At 46.3% G+C, this 19,547-nt stretch overlaps 1 protein-coding gene across 1 annotated transcript in view; it reads right to left on the reverse strand.

Moving 5' to 3' along the window:
- Positions 1-11,493: 11,493 nt before the first annotated feature.
- Positions 11,494-19,547, reverse strand: part of LOC310824004 (calcium-activated potassium channel subunit alpha-1a-like) — a gene marked incomplete at both ends in the record, with an annotated part of 253,970 nt that continues 245,916 nt past the window's right edge. Inside the window, 2 exons of the mRNA XM_083696912.1 lie at positions 11,494-11,805; positions 19,295-19,418. Coding sequence (XP_083553038.1) covers positions 11,494-11,805; positions 19,295-19,418 — 436 coding nt within the window. The remainder of the gene's footprint in view (positions 11,806-19,294; positions 19,419-19,547) is intronic.

A 19,547-nucleotide genomic window follows, 5' to 3' on the forward strand; every position in this document is an offset into this window, starting at 1 on the left:
AAGATTTACCACTGGGGGAGGGCCAGTTGGTCTACCTCCGTAATCTTAGTATGAGGGGCTGCCACAAAATTCAGGACCTGTGGAGCTCTGTGGTATATGAGGTTATCAAAGCTCCCCCAGCCAACGGGGCTGTGTACACTATCGCCCCAGTGACTGATCGGAGCAAAGTCCGACAGGTACATCGGGGTCTTCTTAAAGCCCGTATGGGGAGCGATGCACTGGTAGGCCCCCCTCACACTAGTCCGCCGGTTGCTGAGACTGTTGTCGTGATGGAGGACGACATGGATGGCGATCTGGCATTCTTGCCCCCGGCATCGGTGTTACATCCAGTAGAGACACCCGTTGTTGTCCCTGCCTGTCCGGGCCCCCATGTGGGGCCTGCTGACCCCCCAACGGGGGGACTGCCAATGCCACCAGCTGGACAAAGATCTACTGCGGTAAACACCAGTATCCCAAGGGGCCCCTCCCCTACTCTAGACACTCAACCCAGTACTAGTGGAGTTGTCCATACTGACTGTACACCTGTAGTCTCGGTGGTGGAGAATCTGGATCCGGTAGAGGTCAGTGTGCCAGTGATATCGTTAGTAGTTCCTGAGCTGAGCGTTGGCGGAATGGCTCTACGCCGGACAGGTAGAGCCATGGCGGGCCAACATTCTAACATTCACCATTTACCTCAGGCAGCTGGCCAGAAGGGGGTGTGTCCCAGTGGCCCTGAGTCAAGTTCAGTCGGTGCTGCTCTTCAACCGGAGGGTTTGAAGGTGTTTCTCGTCGGGACGCCGACTGAAAATGTGGGGGTAGATTGTGGTGAGACGCATGGGCGTAGCCCTTCATAATGATTAGGGCTGTCACAGCCAATGGCTTGCGTCACCGTCCTATTTATTCCGAGGTAGCGTTGTGTCGGGAGGCGCCACAATTTGTCCCCACGTTACTTCCTGCTACGCCCCCCCGGTCAACTGGCTACCGGTATGTACGCTCCTTCTATGTATGCTCTGACTCTGGCTAATTTGGTTGTAGCCTGGTAATTTATTCTTTGCACGCTGTGGTCGCTTTGCAGCGCTTCCACCTGTTGCTTGGCGGTGTCCTGTCTTGGTCAGTGATGCGTGCTGGGCTATTGATCGCGTAACATTCTCTATGGATTCATACCGAACGTAAACATTTAGCGGAGCTCCGTGAGCTCGCTGGTTGGAGTGGGAAGTCGTCAACTTCCTGGTACGTATCCCATAATTTGGATCTCTATTGCTCTTGTTTTTACCATTATGTTTAGCACTAATGGGGTGTCCTGTGTGCCTTCTAGGTACTGCCGGTGGTGGCCGTGCCTACTGCTGTTTTTGCCATACGTAACTTACCTGCATAGCTGCCTCATCCGCCCTGAGCTAGCCACTTGCCTGGAAGATAGCGGCGAAGACGCTAACAACCGCTATTTTTAACTGATACGGCTATCTGTTGTCTTGTCCTTGTGTGTTGTCTGTCTGTGTTGCAATCAGTGTGGGTGTGTTCTGGGGAGGCTTTGGTTACTTTAGGGGATTTTGTTTATGGTGTGCGTTAGTCCTGCTTAAGTTAACCCTCTGCTTGGCCGCCCAACCATAGTTTCTGTCCTTCTGTCTAGTTGTGGGTTTATTGTTTGTTTGTTTGTTTATATATTCCCTCACCTTCTTTCTCCTTTTATTTTTCAGGTGCTGAGTGCCCAAGGCAGGGAGGCAGCTAGATTCTCTCGGTGGTGGTGTCCCTTTTCCCGTGTGTGTTCACGTGTGCCTCCTGGTTTTTCTCTTATTTTGCCATTTTGATCCTGTTTTGCGGTGTGTATGTGCGAGCACGAGTGATTGATTGGTGTTGTTGGATCCTCTCCCTCCGTCTCCTGTTATCTCGCCCCCTGCTGGTAAGCCTCAGCCCTGATAGTTTTGTTTCCCCCCCCCCTACTCTCATACAGTGTGATTGATACTTGTCTTGTATATTATATGTAGAGCCTCTATTTTTATAATAATAAAGATAACTTATTTTTGGAACCTTGTCTCTGGTGCTGTTAGTCAACGAACATGTGTGCCAAAGTCTAATTGAGAGTTCATTGGTTAATATTTCCCTGGGTGCAATTCCCAGGGTGGCGTTGTCTGCTAACCCCCTATTCCTACCGCCACACTATGATCCACGGTAAAGGCCTAACAGCTAGCAGCAGAATTGTTTGGACTTCTGAAGCTGAGCAATCATTTAACGACTTGAAACTGACCTTACAGACGACTCCCACACTGGGACTACCTAATTCTGACAGACCATTCACACAGACTGTGGACGAAAGGAGAGGTTGTATGACATCTGTACTCCTACAGGAACATGGTGGGAGACTTAGGCCAGTGGCTTATTTCTCAGCCAAACTTGACCCCGTGGCAGCTGGACTCCCTGCATGCTTAAGGGCAGTGGCAGCTGCAGAAAAAGCTGTGATGGCTTCAAGGGACATTGTAGGATATTCTGATCTAACCCTTTTTGTCCCACATGCTGTGTCTATGATCTTGCTTGAACAGAAAACATCCCATCTCTCGGCAGCACGTTGGCTGAGATACACGACAACCTTACTAGACATGCCTAACATTTCAGTAAAAAGGTGTACTGTTCTTAACCCTGCTACCCTTCTCCCAACAGAAGACGACGGCGAACCACATAACTGTGTTGCTTCCATTTCACAGATCTGTTCCCCAAGGACGGACCTTAGGGAAACGCCCATCCCTAACGCCGATCTAGACCTGTTTGTGGACGGATCTGCATCACGTGACCCAGACATCAATAGAGTTGGGTATGCTGTGGTAACATCACATGACACATTAAAATCTGACTCCTTACCATCAAACCTCTCAGCGCAAGCTGCAGAACTAATTGCGCTCACAGAAGATTCAAGATTCTTTATTTGTCACGTGCATACAAGTATACAGTGAAATGCAAAAGTGACAGTGCCACAGAGTAGTGCAACAATACAATAAGTTTTAAAATACAATAAAATAAAAATAGAAGTACTAAAAAATATACAGTATGGACAGTATAAACAATATGAACAGTATAAGCAGTAAGCATATAAGTAAGCAATATAAATTGCAGATGGATGATTATGTGTGTGCATATGTGTTAAGATGACAGTGCATGTGTGAGTGACTTGAGGGGGGCTTGAGAAGCATGTAAATTGGCTGAAAACAAAACTGTCAACATCTATACAGACAGTAGATGCGCATTTGGCGTAGTACACGATTTTGGCGCCCTGTGGAAACATAGACAGTTCTTAACCTCCACAGGGAAACCCATAGCTCATCACAAACTTGTCTGCTCTCCTTGATGCTGTTCTGCTTCCCTTATCAATTGCTGTGGTCAAATGTGAAGCTCACACACGGAACACTGATGAAGTGTCATTGGGTAACGCTCATGCTGACAAACAAGCAAAGGCTGCAGCCAAAAAAACATATGATGACTCTTCTTTCTCTCTCCTAAATGACAGCACACCTGCCACACCCTTCCTTGACTTACAGGAAATCCAGAGGAAGGCTCTACCAGACGAAAAGTCCACCTGGAGGAAGAATGGCTGTGTGGTAACAGAGGGTGTCTGGTATGGTCCTGACAACAAACCATGTCTGCCTAAGTATATGTTTCCCCATTTTGCTAAATTGACACATGGTCAAGACCACGTGTCAAAAGGGGGGATGTTAGCATCCATTAACCAACACTGGTACACAAAAGGGTTCGCAATATTCTCACAAAGATTCTGTGAAGCATGTATAATTTGTGCAGCTCACAATCCCGGCAGAGGGGTTTCCACCCCGCAAGCAGCACCCCCACCTCCAGACAGACCATTTGACCATCTCCAAATGGACTTCATTGAACTCACCCCAAGCAAAGGTAAAAAGTATTGTCTGGTAATGTGTGACATGTTCTCAAAATGGACAGAGGCCTTCCCAACAAGTAAAGCTGATGCAGCAGCAGTTGCCAAGGCTCTGGTAAGAGAGGTCATACCAAGATGGGGTATTTCAACAAAAATTTCTAGTGATAACGGCTCACATTTCGTGAATGCAACATTAAGGGAGGTGGGAACATACTTTGGCATTGATATGAGACAACACTGTGCGTATCACCCTGCCAGTGGTGGAGCAGTTGAAAGACAGAACGGAATCTTGAAAAATAAATTGGCAAAATGTTGTGCTGAGACAGGGTTAACCTGGATGAAGGCACTCCCAATTGCGCTCTTCCAAATGAGAGCACGAGTCAGACCAAAATATGGGCTCAGCCCATTTGAAATTCTATTTGGGAGACCAATAGAAACAGGCATTGGACCACGCCAGAGACAGCTCCCATCCACAGACCAATGTGAAGATGAAATGTTAAGATACTGTGCTAACCTCTCTTCTACCCTTAGAGACATTCACAAGCAGGTAGGAGACGGCCTGCCCAGATCAGCTGAGGGTCCACTCCATGACCTCAAGCCAGGTGATCACGTGATGGTGAAAGACTTCAGACGAAAGAATTGGGCTACACGTCGTTGGCAAGGACCATTCCAAGTGCTCCTGACCACCCACACCGCAGTAAAAGTTGCAGAGAGAGCTACGTGGATCCATTGCAACCACTGCAGACGAATCAAGACAACACCAGAGGACGCCAGACCAGAATAACGATGCTCTCAAGCCAACAAGTGGAGTGCCAATCCACCAACTGCAGAGAAAACTACACCCTCAAACCAACAGGACAGGGAGACAATCGGTTGTGCCCTGGTCCCAACAAGTGGAGTGCCAATCCACCAACCGTAGGGAACTCCCTGCAGCAACAAAGGACAGTCTAGATCATCAAAAACCCTGACTACCAACATGAAGCGACAACAACAAAGACCATGGCATCCATTCAGACACCCAGGTTTTTGTGGTGCCGGGGGCACCATTCTTTTCCTACTAATAATGACGTGTGATAGTGGGACCTATATTGTGGCTCCTAGAGCATAGAACTGACATAAATGGTAGTGATGCTAATGATAAACAAAACCGCTCAACACTCTCCTCCACGGTCAGCCCAACAGCAGGTTCAGAAGCCCGTAAAACAATTAGATCTCGGCGAAGTGTTTTAAATACATCTATATCCGATCAGACTCAGAATCTGTGGTATCAAACCATATACATATCAACGAGACGACTAACCAACACGAGTTGTTACGTTTGTACCCAACTACCACATAGCACTGCCTCTTCAATGCCCCTTTTGCCATATCTATTGAATGCCTCAGAGGTAATGGGAGCAATGATAGCCCTGACGTTTACCCAGAACCACACGGTAAAAAATTTGATCAACAAATTGAACAGGCTTAATGTGTCTGTACCTAATTTTTCCCACAGCACTGCTAGACTAGTCAATGTGTCCGAGGATGTAACCAATGAGGACGTATACAGGCCGGTGTTTACCACACCACCAGGCAGAATGCCTCCAGGCATATGTTTTGAACGACGTTGTGATAAGACCAGCAAGCCTTTGGGACAGTCAAAGTGTAATTTAACAATACAGGCAACATGTGGGATAAAAGCAGACAACGGTTCCACCACCAATTGTAAGAATACGTAGGAGTCCCATATCTTGCAAAATTAAATCTAACTAATCATCTGATTCTCCTTAACAGCAGGACAGGTAACGTCAGCAATAACCCTCTCGTGAGTATGCCCCACGGCGATGGGTTTGGTTGCCTCACCCAGCATGTTTGGGTATGTGGTAAAAACGTATATCAGGCCCTGAGGCCTGGCTGGTGTGGAAAATGTTTCCTATCCCGCTTACTCCCTGCGATAGGAATGCTCGGAAAAATGCCTAGGTATCATGTAAATTATCCACATTATTCTGTGCCCCATCAGCCACTACGTGTTCAGAAACGTGATCGAGTGAGGATTTCAACAGGACAGAAGCTCTTTGGAGGTCTCATACCCTTTTATGGAACAGTTAACAATGCACATAATATAGACGCACTTACTCTAGATTTAGAAAACCTCACGGCATTGGTAGAAAAGGGTTTTGAGACCCTGACTCCCGAAATCAGAGCTCTTAGAAACTTGGCGTTACAGAATAGAATGGCATTGGACATGATGTTGGCAGCACAGGGAGGGGTCTGTCATATAGTGGGCACCAGTTGTTGTACTTACGTCCCCGATGGCACTGATAACATGACCCATGTTGTTGACCACCTAAATGACCTTCTTCACGAGGAGCACAGTAGAGATACCGATGAGACCCAAGGAGGGAACTTATGGGCCTGGCTAACAGGGGGAGGATGGGAAGCCGCTCTCTGGAAAATATGTACTCCCATATTGTCTGTGTTATGCATAGTGTTCCTTGTGTTCTGTTGTGTTGTTCCCTGTTTAAAGGTGATGATGAGCTCGATGATAAAATCCATGATGGGACAATACGTCCAGATACCCCAACAATATGAACAAATGACCGCATCACCTGACCTTTATCCAGACCTGGATCCCACCCCTGAGTGGATTCCTCCCTATCATGACAGTGATGATGACACTGATACAGTATAAATGAACAGTATAAAATGTGATCCCTTTTGCCAACCCCAGTATAAAATGCTTGCTACAACATAGAGTTTCTTCAACTCACAAAAACAGCTAACGCTGAGATAAGTTTTTCTGTTTGTTCGACTATGAAGTGATTGCCGAAAACTGTTTTCCAGAAGGGTAATTATGGATGCAAATGAATAAATTTTGTAATATACTTTGAGATCCTTAAAGGATCTAAGGGGGGATTGTAATGGCAAAAAATATATTTGTACTATTTTGTTTTAGTTTTATATGAAATGTATTGACCTTTCTGTGACCCAATGTACTTTGTTATTTTTAATTATGTGACTGAGGAAGAACCAAAACCGACTGCTCCTTCTCTTGTATCAAAGATGTTATGTGACCTTGGAACACTCCTAACTGCAGGCTGAGGTTTGAGATAGTGGCTCACAACGCCTACGCTTCTTTCCCAGCTTCTTGATCAGCAAACAGGTGCAAGATATGTTTACCCCTAGACCTATGACGTATGAGCATTGGAGTTAAGGATGGTCCTCTCCTCAGCCACAGCATCAGTATCTGAATCCACACTGTTGGTGAAGGAATGCTGATCCAGCTGACCAACGTTGTATAATACTTTCTATATGCATTAAAACTCTCAACTGAGACCAAACATCGTTTATTGTTGTTCACTGAAAGATTTCCATAACAAAACGTATGTACATGAGGTATTTCTGTATTTCAATTTGAATAAATTTACTGAAATTTAAAAAAACGTGTTTTCGCCATACTACCCAATATACTTCCCTTTCTGAGAGAAACAGCAAACTCACCTCAGCGAGCAAGTCTATGAATGACTGAACGATGCTTGTTCAACAGCACTTTTCATGACACCTCAAAAATACTCTTTAGAGGCGTACATTGCAACGACGTAAACATCTACATAATACAAACGTATTACATGGTACACAGCAGTACCTTGCATTTGTGGATCGATTGCACTGGAAAGAGATTAAGCTTAAAAAAAAAACTCAAGATGTAAGAACAGGTCTGAAAGGTGTTTGAATCAAATCAGTCACACAAATACAATATGGGGTACAGTTATTGAATGAAAAGCATTCAGATACAATGAAATGTACTGGTGGACTATTCTGAAAATATACAGAAAGGTCCATGTACTGTATATTTGGACTCTGACACAATTTTTGTTATTTTAGCTGTTTACCAAAACATATCCAAGTTACAGTTATATATGAATATGGGCTTAAAGTGCAGACTCTCAGCTTTAATTTGAGGGTATTCACATCCAAATTGGAGGAAGGGTTTAGGAATTACAGCTCTTTTATATGCAGCCCCCTCTTTTTCAAGGGACCAAAAGTAATTGGACAATTGACTCAAAAGCTGTTTCATGGACATGCGTGAGCTATTCCTTCGTTATTTCTTTCTCAATTAAGCAGGTAAAAGGTCTGGGTTGATTCCAAGTGTGGCATTTGCATTTGGAAGCTGTTGCTGTGAACTCACAACATGTGGTCAAAGGAGCTCTCAATGCAAGTGAAACAGGCCATCCTTAGGCTGCAAAAACAAAAGAAAATCCACCAGAGAGATAGCAGCAATATTAGGAGTGGTCAAATCAACAGTTTGGTACATTCTGAGAAAAAAATAACACACTGGTGAGCTCGGCAACACAAAAACCCCTTCACAACATCCAGCCAAGTGAAGAACACTCTTCAGGAGGTAGGCATGTCATTATCCAAGTTTATCATAAAGAGAAGACTTCACGAGAGCAAATGTAGAGGGTCCACCACAAGGTGCAAACCATTCATAAGCCTCAAGAATAGAAAGGCCAGATTAGACTTTGCCAAAAAGCCAGCCCTGTTCTGGAACAGCATTCTTTGGACAGATGAAACTAAGATAAACCTGTGCCAGAATGATGGGAAGAAAAAAGTATGGAGAAGGCTTGGAACGGCTCATGATCCGAATCATACCACATCTTCTGTAAAACAGGGTGGAGGCAGTGTGATGGCATGGGCATGCATGACTTCCAATGACACTGGGTCACTAGTGTTTATTGATGACGTGACAGAAGACAGAAGCAGCCGGAAAGCAAAGTGGAATATTCTGCAATAGCCGAGTCAATCACCTGATCGGAACCCGATCGAGCATGCATTTCACTTGCTGAAGAAAAGTACTTCTGAATAAAAATAAAAAAAAGTAAACTCTGTAAACAAATAATAAGCAGTTGTGACAGTTTCCAACAATCCATGACAATTACTATGGTAACATAAAATTGCAAGAGCTGAAATGTATGTATTGGAATGTAAACCCTGATATAAAATACATTTACAAGAACACTAAAATTAAGGATGTTCTCTCTTTTTAACATGATCAACATTGCCGGATTTGTAACAGTCAGGCTAGTGAACCCAAATGCAGAACACAGAGAAATAGGCAGATGATGGTAAAACCCAGATGATGGGTGTATTTATTGTAGAAGCAAGGTAGAGCTAGGGAGAGGATGAGGGGACCAAGGCAGAGAGGGGCTGAGCAGAGTTCTGGTACGGGCAGTACAGAGGTGATGAGGGAGTAGGGGAAAATGGAGTGGCAGGGTGGAATAGCAAGCAGGGTAGGGTAGCAGGGCAGGTAGACAGGGCAGGCAGGACAGGTAGACAGGCAGACAGGGCAGGTAGGGCAGGTAAGAGGAGGCTGGAGTCAGAGGTAGGAGTCAGGCTGGGGTACTGCAGGCGCAGGAAAACCGGAATTAATATACAAGGATATACTGACGGAACAGTATAATGTAAAAGCTGGAAGTGCAACTTAACAGTAAACTGAAGCTATGATCTGGCAGAGTAGTGAAGTTTTGAATCTTGAAAAAAGTTTCTTCTTCCATCTCCAAAATCATTTTCTGTTTCTATGTATAATGAGTCAGTGTCAGTATCAAATATGAATTCCTTATTTCCAGGCTAGCAAGTATGTTATTAACGACCCAATTATACATACATTTTACTCTCATATATTTTTTCTTAAAATACATCTACTTGCTACAGTGTGATGACAATGTAATCACAATTCAAAAGTTCACTTCAGTACTCCAGTAGCCACACCAAAGGCTCCAGTAGTCACACCACACCCAATTGACATACATTAAAGCTCTGCTTGAGAAAGAAATCTGGTCTAGCCTATAGCAATGGGCTGAATATACACAACATATTTAGCACAATATGCAGTAGTCTGCATACAGTGGGGGAAATAATTATTTGATCCCCTGCTGATTTTGTTAGTTTGCCCGATTACAAAGAAATGAGCGGTCTATAATTTTTATGGTACTTTTATTTTAACAAATAGAGACAGAATATCAACAAAGAAGTCCAGAAAAAACACATTATATAAAGTTATAAATTCATTTGCATTTGATAGAAGGAAATAAGTATTTGATCCCCAAGCAAAACATGACTTAGTACTTGGTGGAGAAACCCTTGCTGGCAAGCACAGAAGTCAGACGTTTCTTATAGTTGGTCACCAGGTTTGCACACATCTCAGGAGGGATTTTGGTCCACTCCTCTTTACAGATCCTCTCCAAATCCTGAAGGTTTCAAGGCTTTTGCTTGGCAACTCGAAGCTTCAGCTCCCTCCACAAATTGTCTATAGGATTAAGGTCTGGAGACTAGCTAGGCCACTCCATGACCTTAGTGTGCTTCTTCTTGAGCCACTCCTTTGTTGCCTTGGCTGTATGTTTTGGGTCATTGTCATGCTGGAAGACCCATCCACGACCCATCCTCAGTGCTCTGGCCGAGGGAAGGAGGTTCTCGTCCAAGATCTTATGGTACATGGCCCCGTCCATTGGCCCCTCAATGCAGTGAAGTCGTCCTGTACTCTTAGCAGAGAAACAACCCCAAAGCATAATGTTTCCACCTCCGTGTTTGACGGTGGGGATGGTGTTCTTGGGATTGAAGCATTCAGCATTTCTCTCCCTCCAAACACGAAGAGTCAAATTTATGCCAAAGAGTTCAATTTTGGTCTCATCTGACCACATCACCTTCTCCCAAGCCTTCTCTGAATCATTTAAGTGTTCATTGGCAAACTTCAGATGGGCCTGTACATGTGCCTTCTTGAGCAGGGGGACCTTGCGGGCACTGCAGGATTTCAATCCGTTACGGTGTAGTGTGTTACCAATGGTTTTCTTGGTGACTGTGGTCCCAGCTGCCTTGAGATCATTACCAAGCTCCTCCCGTGTAGTTCTGGGCTGATCCCTCACCCTTCTCATGATCATCCTTACCCCACGAGGCAAGATCTTGCATGGAGCTCCAGGCCGAGGGCGATTGATGGTTATTTTGTATTTCTTCCATTTTCTAATAATTGCACCAACAGTTGTCTCCTTCTCACCAAGCTTCTCGCTGATGGTCTTGTAGCCCATTCCAGCCTTGTGCAGGTCTACAACTCTTACCCTGATGTCCTTTGAATGTTCTTTGGTCTTGCCCATGGTGGTGGAGAGGTTGGAATGGAAGAGATTGATTCTATTGACAGGTGTCTTTTATACCCATAGAGACCCGCAGAGATTAGGAGTACTTTTCCTAAAGTGACAGGACTAATCTGTGTGCCTCATGGGCATATAACCGGTCTGTATGAGCCAGAATTCTTGCTGGTTTGTAGGGGATCAAATACTTATTTCCTTCGATCAAATGCAAATTAATTTATAACTTTATATAATGTGTTTTTTCTGGACTTCTTTGTTGATATTCTGTCTCTATTTGTTAAACTAAAAGTACCATAAAAAGTATAGACCGCTCATTTCTTTGTAATCGGGCAAACTAACAAAATCAGTAGGGGATCAAATCATTATTTCCCCCACTGTATATATATATATATATATATATATAAAGCGAGGGAGGAAGAGAAGACAGGGAGGAAGAGAAAAACTAATTAACGACAACAAGTGCAGCATTGGGAAATTAGTTAACAAGTCATCTTGTTTTAAAGGCGGTGACATTCAGCTGATCTAACTGGGTATTGGGGATTCAGAAACGGGGACTAATCTAAAGGCCAGCTTGCGCTGATGGCAGTGTTTGGGGTTCTCTTCTAAAAACACAGTCAAGCCACCCCTAACAAGCTCTAAAGCAGTTTCCCACTCTCTCCTCAGGTACTCCAGCGAACCCACAAACACGATGGGCTTCAGCTCGTGGTAATGGAAGTTGCTGGCTCTCAAAGGCATCACCAAGTTTCGCAGCCCCACTAAAGCAGACGTGACATCTCCAAATATACAGACCACTACATGACCACTCAGTACAGTCATGGACGCCTCGCTCCGGGTCTGCACAGGGGGGAGAGAGTGAGAGTTTTAACAAATCTTTTTTGAAACGATGCACATTTTCCATGGCTACATGACAGCACACCTTGCCTTCTCAGAAAAACAAAACATCTATCTGCCACACACACACAAAAAAAGAAACAAAACCGAAACATAAATAAAAACAAAAAACAACAACAACAACAAACAAACAAAAAAAATGCAAAGAAGTCGGGGGAAGGGAGCACTCTTGCATTCCATGAGTGTTTCCCAGTCCTCCCCTGACAGAGTCTGTCTGCATCTCCCCAGCAGTTGGTCGTCGAACTGTGCCGACCTCACCCCCAGGTGCTCAGCCACCCTCGCAAGGCGGGCCCAGCCAGGAGCTTTTGGTTGATGACCTTCACTTTCACCAGAGTCTCAGACAGCTGCGGAGCACCAGCAGTAGTGAGGTCCAGCCTTGCCCCATACACTAGAGGCCAGTGAACCGAACCTGCTGGATCAAGTCTGCACACCTGCATGAGTGCCCAAACCCTCAGGAGGCTATTGCTGTCTATCATAAAGAGTGCCTGCTCTAGACCTAACCTCCCCACCCGCCGCAATAGAAGACCTGCCACCCCCCTCCAGACCACATCCTCTGACCCATAAAGCAACCGCTGAATGAACTGGAGATGGAAAGCAGCAGCCCTATTGGCCAGGTGCACAAGACCCTGCCCCCCTTCCTCTTTTGGCAAATAGAGAACACTTTGTGGAACCCAGTGATATATGCCCCAGAAAAAAACAACAATGGCAGCCTGCACCCTTGCAAGAAGGCCTGCAGGCGGCTCCAAGCATGACAGGCGATGCCACAGGGTAGAGGCAACCAAGTTGTTGAGAATAAGAGTGCGCCCCCTATATGACATATGAGGTAGTAACCATCGCCACCTCGCCAGCCTGTCACGCCCTCCACTTCCACCTAGCTGGTGTCAGTCTCTCTCCCTCTTCCCAGTTCGAGTGTTTTGGTGTGGGCGTGGCTCCAGGCTCCTGCCGATCGTTCACGTCACCATCTACACACCTGCGACTCGTCTCCTCATCACCCTTCTGTGTTTTATACCCTGGTTTTCCGTCTACTGCCTGCCAGTTCGTTATAGTGCTTATCCCTATACGTCCCAGGAATTTCTCACCTGTTGTTTTCCTGGTTTGTGACTTTGTCTGTTTTTGGACTGTGTCTTTGTCTAACCTCTACCGGATTATCTGCTCTTCTTAGGAGTGTCTTATCGTGCCTCGACCACTGCCTGAACTACCCGCCTGCCTCCCCTGCCTACCTGCCCTGTCTGCTCTGCCTGCCCTGCCCACCTGCATGCCCAGTCTACCCCGTTACCCTTTCCCTGTTTGTCCCTTATTAAATGCTCTATTATTTTTATACCTGTGTCCTGACTCTGTGTGCTGCACTTGGGTTCACTAGTTCTGATACTTGACACAGCCGTCCTTGAACCATCTCAAGAACCCCCTCCCAATTATTTTGCATTGTCACCTCATCCCCCAGGTACACTCCAAGGTACTTTAAACCTTCCTTACTCCATCTCAGCACCCCTGGCAGTGACGGGACCCTCCCAGCCCACTCCCCACCCGTACTGCACAGCTCTTAGCCCAGTTTACCCTTACAGAGGAGATTCCCCCAAACAATCGAACTCAAACTGTCAACCTCTGCCTGGCTTTTCACTATAATTAACACATCATCAGCGTAAGCTGAGAGGTAGACAGTGCGAATACGTTAGGAGAGGTTAACCCCTTCATGTTTAGCTTGAATACATTGTAGTAGGGGTTCAATAGCGATAGTATTGTCACGCCCTCCACTTCCACCTAGTCAGTGTCAGTCTCTTTCCCTCTTCCCAGCCTGGGTGTTTGGTGTGGGCGTGGCTACTAATAGTAACGCCATCATCTACACACCTGCGGCTCGTCTCCTCATCACCCTTCTGTGATTTATACTCCGGTTTTTCATTCATTCCCCACCAGGTCGTCATAGCACTTCCTACCTATATGTTCCAGCATTTCTAGTCTGTTGATTCCTGGTTTTGAATCGACAAGTGTTTTTCTGGACTGTGCTTCTGCCTAACCCCTGTCGGATTATCTGCCTCCCCTAGAACTTTCTACCCATGTATCGACCCCTGCTTGTCTGACTACCCGTCTGCCTGCCCGATCCCTGCCTGTCTGACTACCCATCTGCCTGCCTGACTACCAGTTAGAGCTGCACTCACCGTGAGAGATACAGCCTTCAAATCCGGTGACATCACCAATGACAAGAAAGCCCGCTCCGACCTCCGCAGAGTGATCAAGGTAACCAAACGGGAATACAGCAATAAGATAGAGTCACAACTATGCAGCAACAACTCACGCAGCATGTGGCAAGGGCTACACACCATCTCAGACTTCAAAGGGAGACCTGGCTGCGCAGCTAGTGTAGCTAGCTCTCTCCCGGACGAGCTGAATAGCTTCTACGCCCGCTTCGAGAACTCCAACGCCATCCCACCAGAGAGGACAGACACCGCGGACAGCACTGCCAGCACCCTGGTCATCACCGAAGCAGATGTATGCAGGCAGTTCGGCGCGTCAATATCCGCAAAGCAGCCGGACCAGACGGCATCCCAGGCCGGGTGATCAAAGTGTGCACAGCGCAACTGGCTGGTGTGTTCACGGACATATTCAACCTATCCCTCTCCACAGGAATAGTCCCCTCCTGCTTCAAGTCATCCACCATTGTCCCAGTGCCGAAAAAGAGCAAGGTAGCATGCCTAACGACTGGCGCCCTGTTGCTCTCACTCCCATTGTGAGCAAATGCTTTGAGAGGCATGTCAAGGCCCAGATCTGCAGCATGCTCCCTCGCACCCTGGATCCTCACCAATTTGCCTACAGGCAAAACAGATCCACTGACGACGCCATCGCCACCGCACTCCACTCCACTCGACACCAAGCTGAGAAACCTAGGCCTCAACCCTGGCCTATGCGACTGGATACTGGACTTCCTGTCGGACCGACGACAGGTGGTGAGAATGGGCTCGAAGACCTCCACCCCCCTGACCCTCAACACAGGAGCCCCCCAGGGCTGTGTCCTGAGTCCCCTCCTCTACTCCCTGTACACCCACGACTGCGTGGCCACTCATGGCTCCAACTCTGTGATCAAATTCGCTGATGACACCACAGTGATTGGCCTGATCACAGACGGTGATGAGACGGCCTACAGGAGAGAGGTCGACCGCCTGACCCAGTACAGCCAGGAGAACAACATCTCTCTCAACACCGACAAGACCAAGGAGCTGGTGGTGGACTTCAGGAAGAAAGGCTGGGAACAGGACCCTATCACCATCAACGGGTCCGCAGTAGAGAGGGTCAACAGCTTTAAGTTCCTTGGCGCCCATATCTCCGACGACCTCACCTGGGACGAGCACACCAATCAGGTGGTGAAAAAGGCACAGCAGAACCTCTTTCACCTCAGGCGGCTAAGGAAGGTTGGTATGGGGCCCAAGATCCTGCAGGCCTTCTACAGGGGCACTACAGAGAGCATCCTGATGGGTTGCATCACTGCCTGGCACGGCAACTGCACCGCCCTCAACCGCAAGGCGCTGCAGAAGGTGGTGCGGACAGCTGAGCGCATCAGTGGATGTGAGTTTCCCTCCATCCAGGACATATACAACAAACGATGTATCAGCAAAGCCCGGAGGATCATCAGGGACCCCAGCCACCCCAACCACAGCCTGTTTGAACTGATGCCGTCCAAAAGACGGAGCCTCCTCCGGAGCCTCAGGGCCAAAACTCAGAGGCTCACCAACAGCTACTTCCCCCAGGCCAACAGGCTCATGAACAAGCCTACCCCAAACTCATGACTTTACCCCCATCACACCCACAGAATGGACTTTACTAGCACACAGTCACTTTAAACAACCACCTCTTACACCAACGGCACAGTGCAATAATAATGACATTCCACTGACCCACTTACTTTTTTACTTTTACTATTTATACTGCATATTGGGTTCACTAGCTCTGATTCGTAACAAGTATGTCTTCAGAACACTTTCAATATCACCATAGAGTACCCTGACCATGGCGATAAAACCAGGGTTGAAATCAAACCAAACCAAAGCCTCTAGAGTGCGTCATAAATATTGGTGTTCAACTCAATCAAACGCCTTTTCCTGATCAATAGAAGCCCAGTATCTAATCCAATGACCCTCGAGTCTTGAAGAAGGGATATATTATCCACAATTGACCTGCCAGGGACACAGTAGGACTGGTCCATGTGTATGACCTGCCCCATCACCTCCCTTAGCCTATTGGCCAACGCCTTAAACAGGATTTTGTAATCGGTACACAGTAAGGCCACCGGCCTCTAGTTCTTAACCTAGGGTCCCTAGGCATTTTTAGGAAGTAGGGTGAGGACCGCCATTTTTCGGATTTCCGAAGCTAGAGCAAAGGCAGTGAACAATCCTATTCTGGCCATTCTTTTTCTCCAAACTGAAGAAAAATGTGGATGGGGCATCCATTTCAGAGACACTCTGAAACCTGGATCTCCCTAATGCCCCCTGTGCTCTGATACCCAGCAGGTCCACCAATGCGGCTTGTTTTGCCTTGAGGACCTGAGTTTGGCCTCTATCTCCTGTGTTCTCAACCAAAGCCTCAGTCTCTAGGGCCTTCATTGATTGGGCAATATCCCTGGTGACATTGAATGTGTACTGATGACAAAATTGTTGAATCTGAACCTTACCCACGTCCCCACCACTGCTGGAGGGATACACAACAGGCCTTTTGAGACCTCCATCTCTCCTAAAAGAAACAAAAACACTTCCTGCAGTGAGCATCACTGAACAAAGTTGTATTGAAATGCCAGTAAGCACTCGTGGGTTTCACAGAATTAATGAACACCCACCCCTGTTACCAAACAATGATCAGAAAAACTTACTGGGGTTATCACACTTGACTTAAAAACCTGAGAAAAACAGTTCTCTCTCACATGTGCCCACGTGTACTGTCTTGCGTTGTTATGCTGGCTACGGCAAATGTCACACAACTCATGTGTCTCAATAAGGTGTGCCAATACTCTGCGAGAGGCTGCATGAGGTTCATTGTGATCTAATTCGCTGCCTGTGCACTTGAAATCCTCACCAAAGAATAAATCGTCTTTAGTGTTACAATTAGCAATGGTATTAGATAAGAGAGAGAGAGACAGAGAATATGATACAAAGCAAGGGACAGAGGAGATAGGGACCAACACACAGGAAGAAAATAGAATATGAGTGGTGCTAATGAAATATTCTATGCAGTGGACTTAAGCTAACACTCTGAGGATTGGCTTATAAACAACTACAGTACCATCAAGTGTGTTAAACAGTACATTTTCTACAAATCATGACACAGCATCTATTCATGTATTTATCAACATTAATAATTGCATGTTTATAAATACAACGATGTAACACTGTTTATAAGCTATTTATAAGCATTGCATACAAATCCATGAAATAAACCCCCCCCAGAAAAGAACAGTCGGTCTCTTGCGGTGTGAGAGACCTGACATGTTCCCATGCAAGTAATACACTCAAAATAGTGGAGGACAGTGTTTGGTGAAAGGTTTGTATCCTGCCAGGCCTTGTTCAGAACTGTGCATAGAAAACAATCAACCTTATAACAACATTTTGGGCCAGTGAGAGAGATGTAGACATACATTAGATTAGATTAGATTCAACTTTATTGTCATTGTGCAGAGTACAAGTACAGAGACAACGAAATGCAGTTAGCGTCTAACCAGAAGTGCAAAATAGCAGAAAGTGCAATGAACAGTATTTACAGGTAGTGCAATATATGATCAATAGTAGTGCAGTATAATATAGCAGTGCAGTATAGCAGTATATGAGTAACAGTAGCATTATAGCAGAATAAATAAATAGTTACAGTATGAACAGTGTAGCAGCATATGAGCTGTATGGGTAATGCAGTCTAGCAGTATATATGTATTAACAGTAGCATGAGGTAGATAGCAGAATAAATATAAATATGGAATGCCGTATAAACAGTATAAACAGGTATGTACAGTATGTGCAGTAGTATTAAAGAAAATATAAGGATATGTGCATTATGTGCAGTATGAACAGTATGGACAGGTATGTACAGAAGAGCAGTGGTATGAGTAAGAGCAGGGGAGGGGAGTGGAGTAATAGTGCAATAGTGCAATTGTCCGGGGGGGGGGGGGGGGGGGGTTGCAGGGGTAGTAGGTTGTCAGGTCGGTGCAGTGTTCAAGTTCAGTAGGGTGACAGCCGCAGGGAAGAAGCTGCCTCTGAACCTACTGGTTCGGGTGCGGAGAGACCTGTAGCGCCTCCCGGAGGGGAGTGGGGTGAAAAGTCTATGGTTGGGGTGAGAAATGTCCTTGACAATGCTGCGTGCCTTACGCAAGCATCGTTTGCCCTGGACAGCCTCGATGGAGGGGAGTGAGGAACCGGTGATGCGTTGGGCAGTTTTCACCACCCTCTGCAGTGCTTTCCGGTCCGATGCCGAGCAGTTGCCATACCATACTGTGACACAGTTGGTAAGGATACTCTCGATGGTGCAGCGGTAGAAATTCACCAGGATCTGAGGAGACAGATGGACCTTCTTTAGTCTCCTCAGGAAGAAGAGACGCTGGTGAGCCTTCTTTATCAGGGTGGAGGTGTTGAGGGTCCAGGAGAGGTCCTCAGAGATGTGGACACCCAGAAACTTGAAGCTGGTGACTCGCTCCACCTCAGTCTCGTTGATGAGGATGGGGGTGTGTACGCCAGCTTTAGACTTCCTGAAGTCCACAATGAGTTCTTTGGTCTTCTTGGTGTTGAGAGCCAGGTTATTGTCGTTGCACCACACTGTTAGGTGCTGGACCTCCTCCCTGTAGGCCGACTCATCGTTGTTGCTGATGAGACCGATCACCGTTGTGTCGTCTGCAAACTTAACAATGGTGTTTGAGCCATGTACAGGTGTGCAGTCGTAGGTGAAGAGGGAGTAAAGGAGGGGGCTCAGCACACAGCCTTGTGGAACGCCGGTGTTCAGGATGAGGGTTGAGGAGGTGTGGTTGTGAAGCCTAACAGACTGCGGCCTGTTGGTCAGGAAGTCTAGAATCCAGTTGCAGAGGGAGGGGTTGATGCCCAGTTGCCTGAGTTTGGAAATCAGTTTGGAGGGGATGATGGTGTTGAATGCTGAGCTGAAGTCAATAAACAGCATTCTCACATAAGAGTTAGTCTTGTCGAGGTGGGACAGGGCGGAGTGAAGTGCCGTTGAAATGGCATCCTCTGTACTCCTGTACTAATATACATATGTACATGTATATTAGTATGTGATGTTATTAATATGTGAGGGAAATACTGTATTTACCTACCATCAGATGTGTGACACAGACCCGTAAACCTACAGTACTGTACCATACTAGGCATGTACTGTATAATCTGTCTTTTGTGGAACCTACCATACCTATGTTTGGTAGACTAAAACATATCTGACTTTGGTAAAACATCCTGCTCACCAGGATGACCTTCTCTATCTCTTTGGATGGGCACCAGTGAAACATCCCAGTGGAATCATACTTCTTCACATTCATGTCCATGTTCTCGATCTGTTCATTTCCTGGAATGAGTAGGGGATCGTGTCTACTGAGGGGGACACAAAAGAGAGAGAGACAGAGAAAATTATGAGTTAACTGCCCTGGTCACAATCGTTTATGGTTTGAAATGTTTCGTTTTCCACACTTACACCGACCTCAGTTTGAAAACGATATT

The sequence above is a fragment of the Argentina silus genome (assembly GCF_951799395.1).
Source record: "Argentina silus genome assembly, chromosome: Y".
NCBI classification, from domain to species: Eukaryota; Metazoa; Chordata; class Actinopteri; order Argentiniformes; family Argentinidae; genus Argentina; species Argentina silus.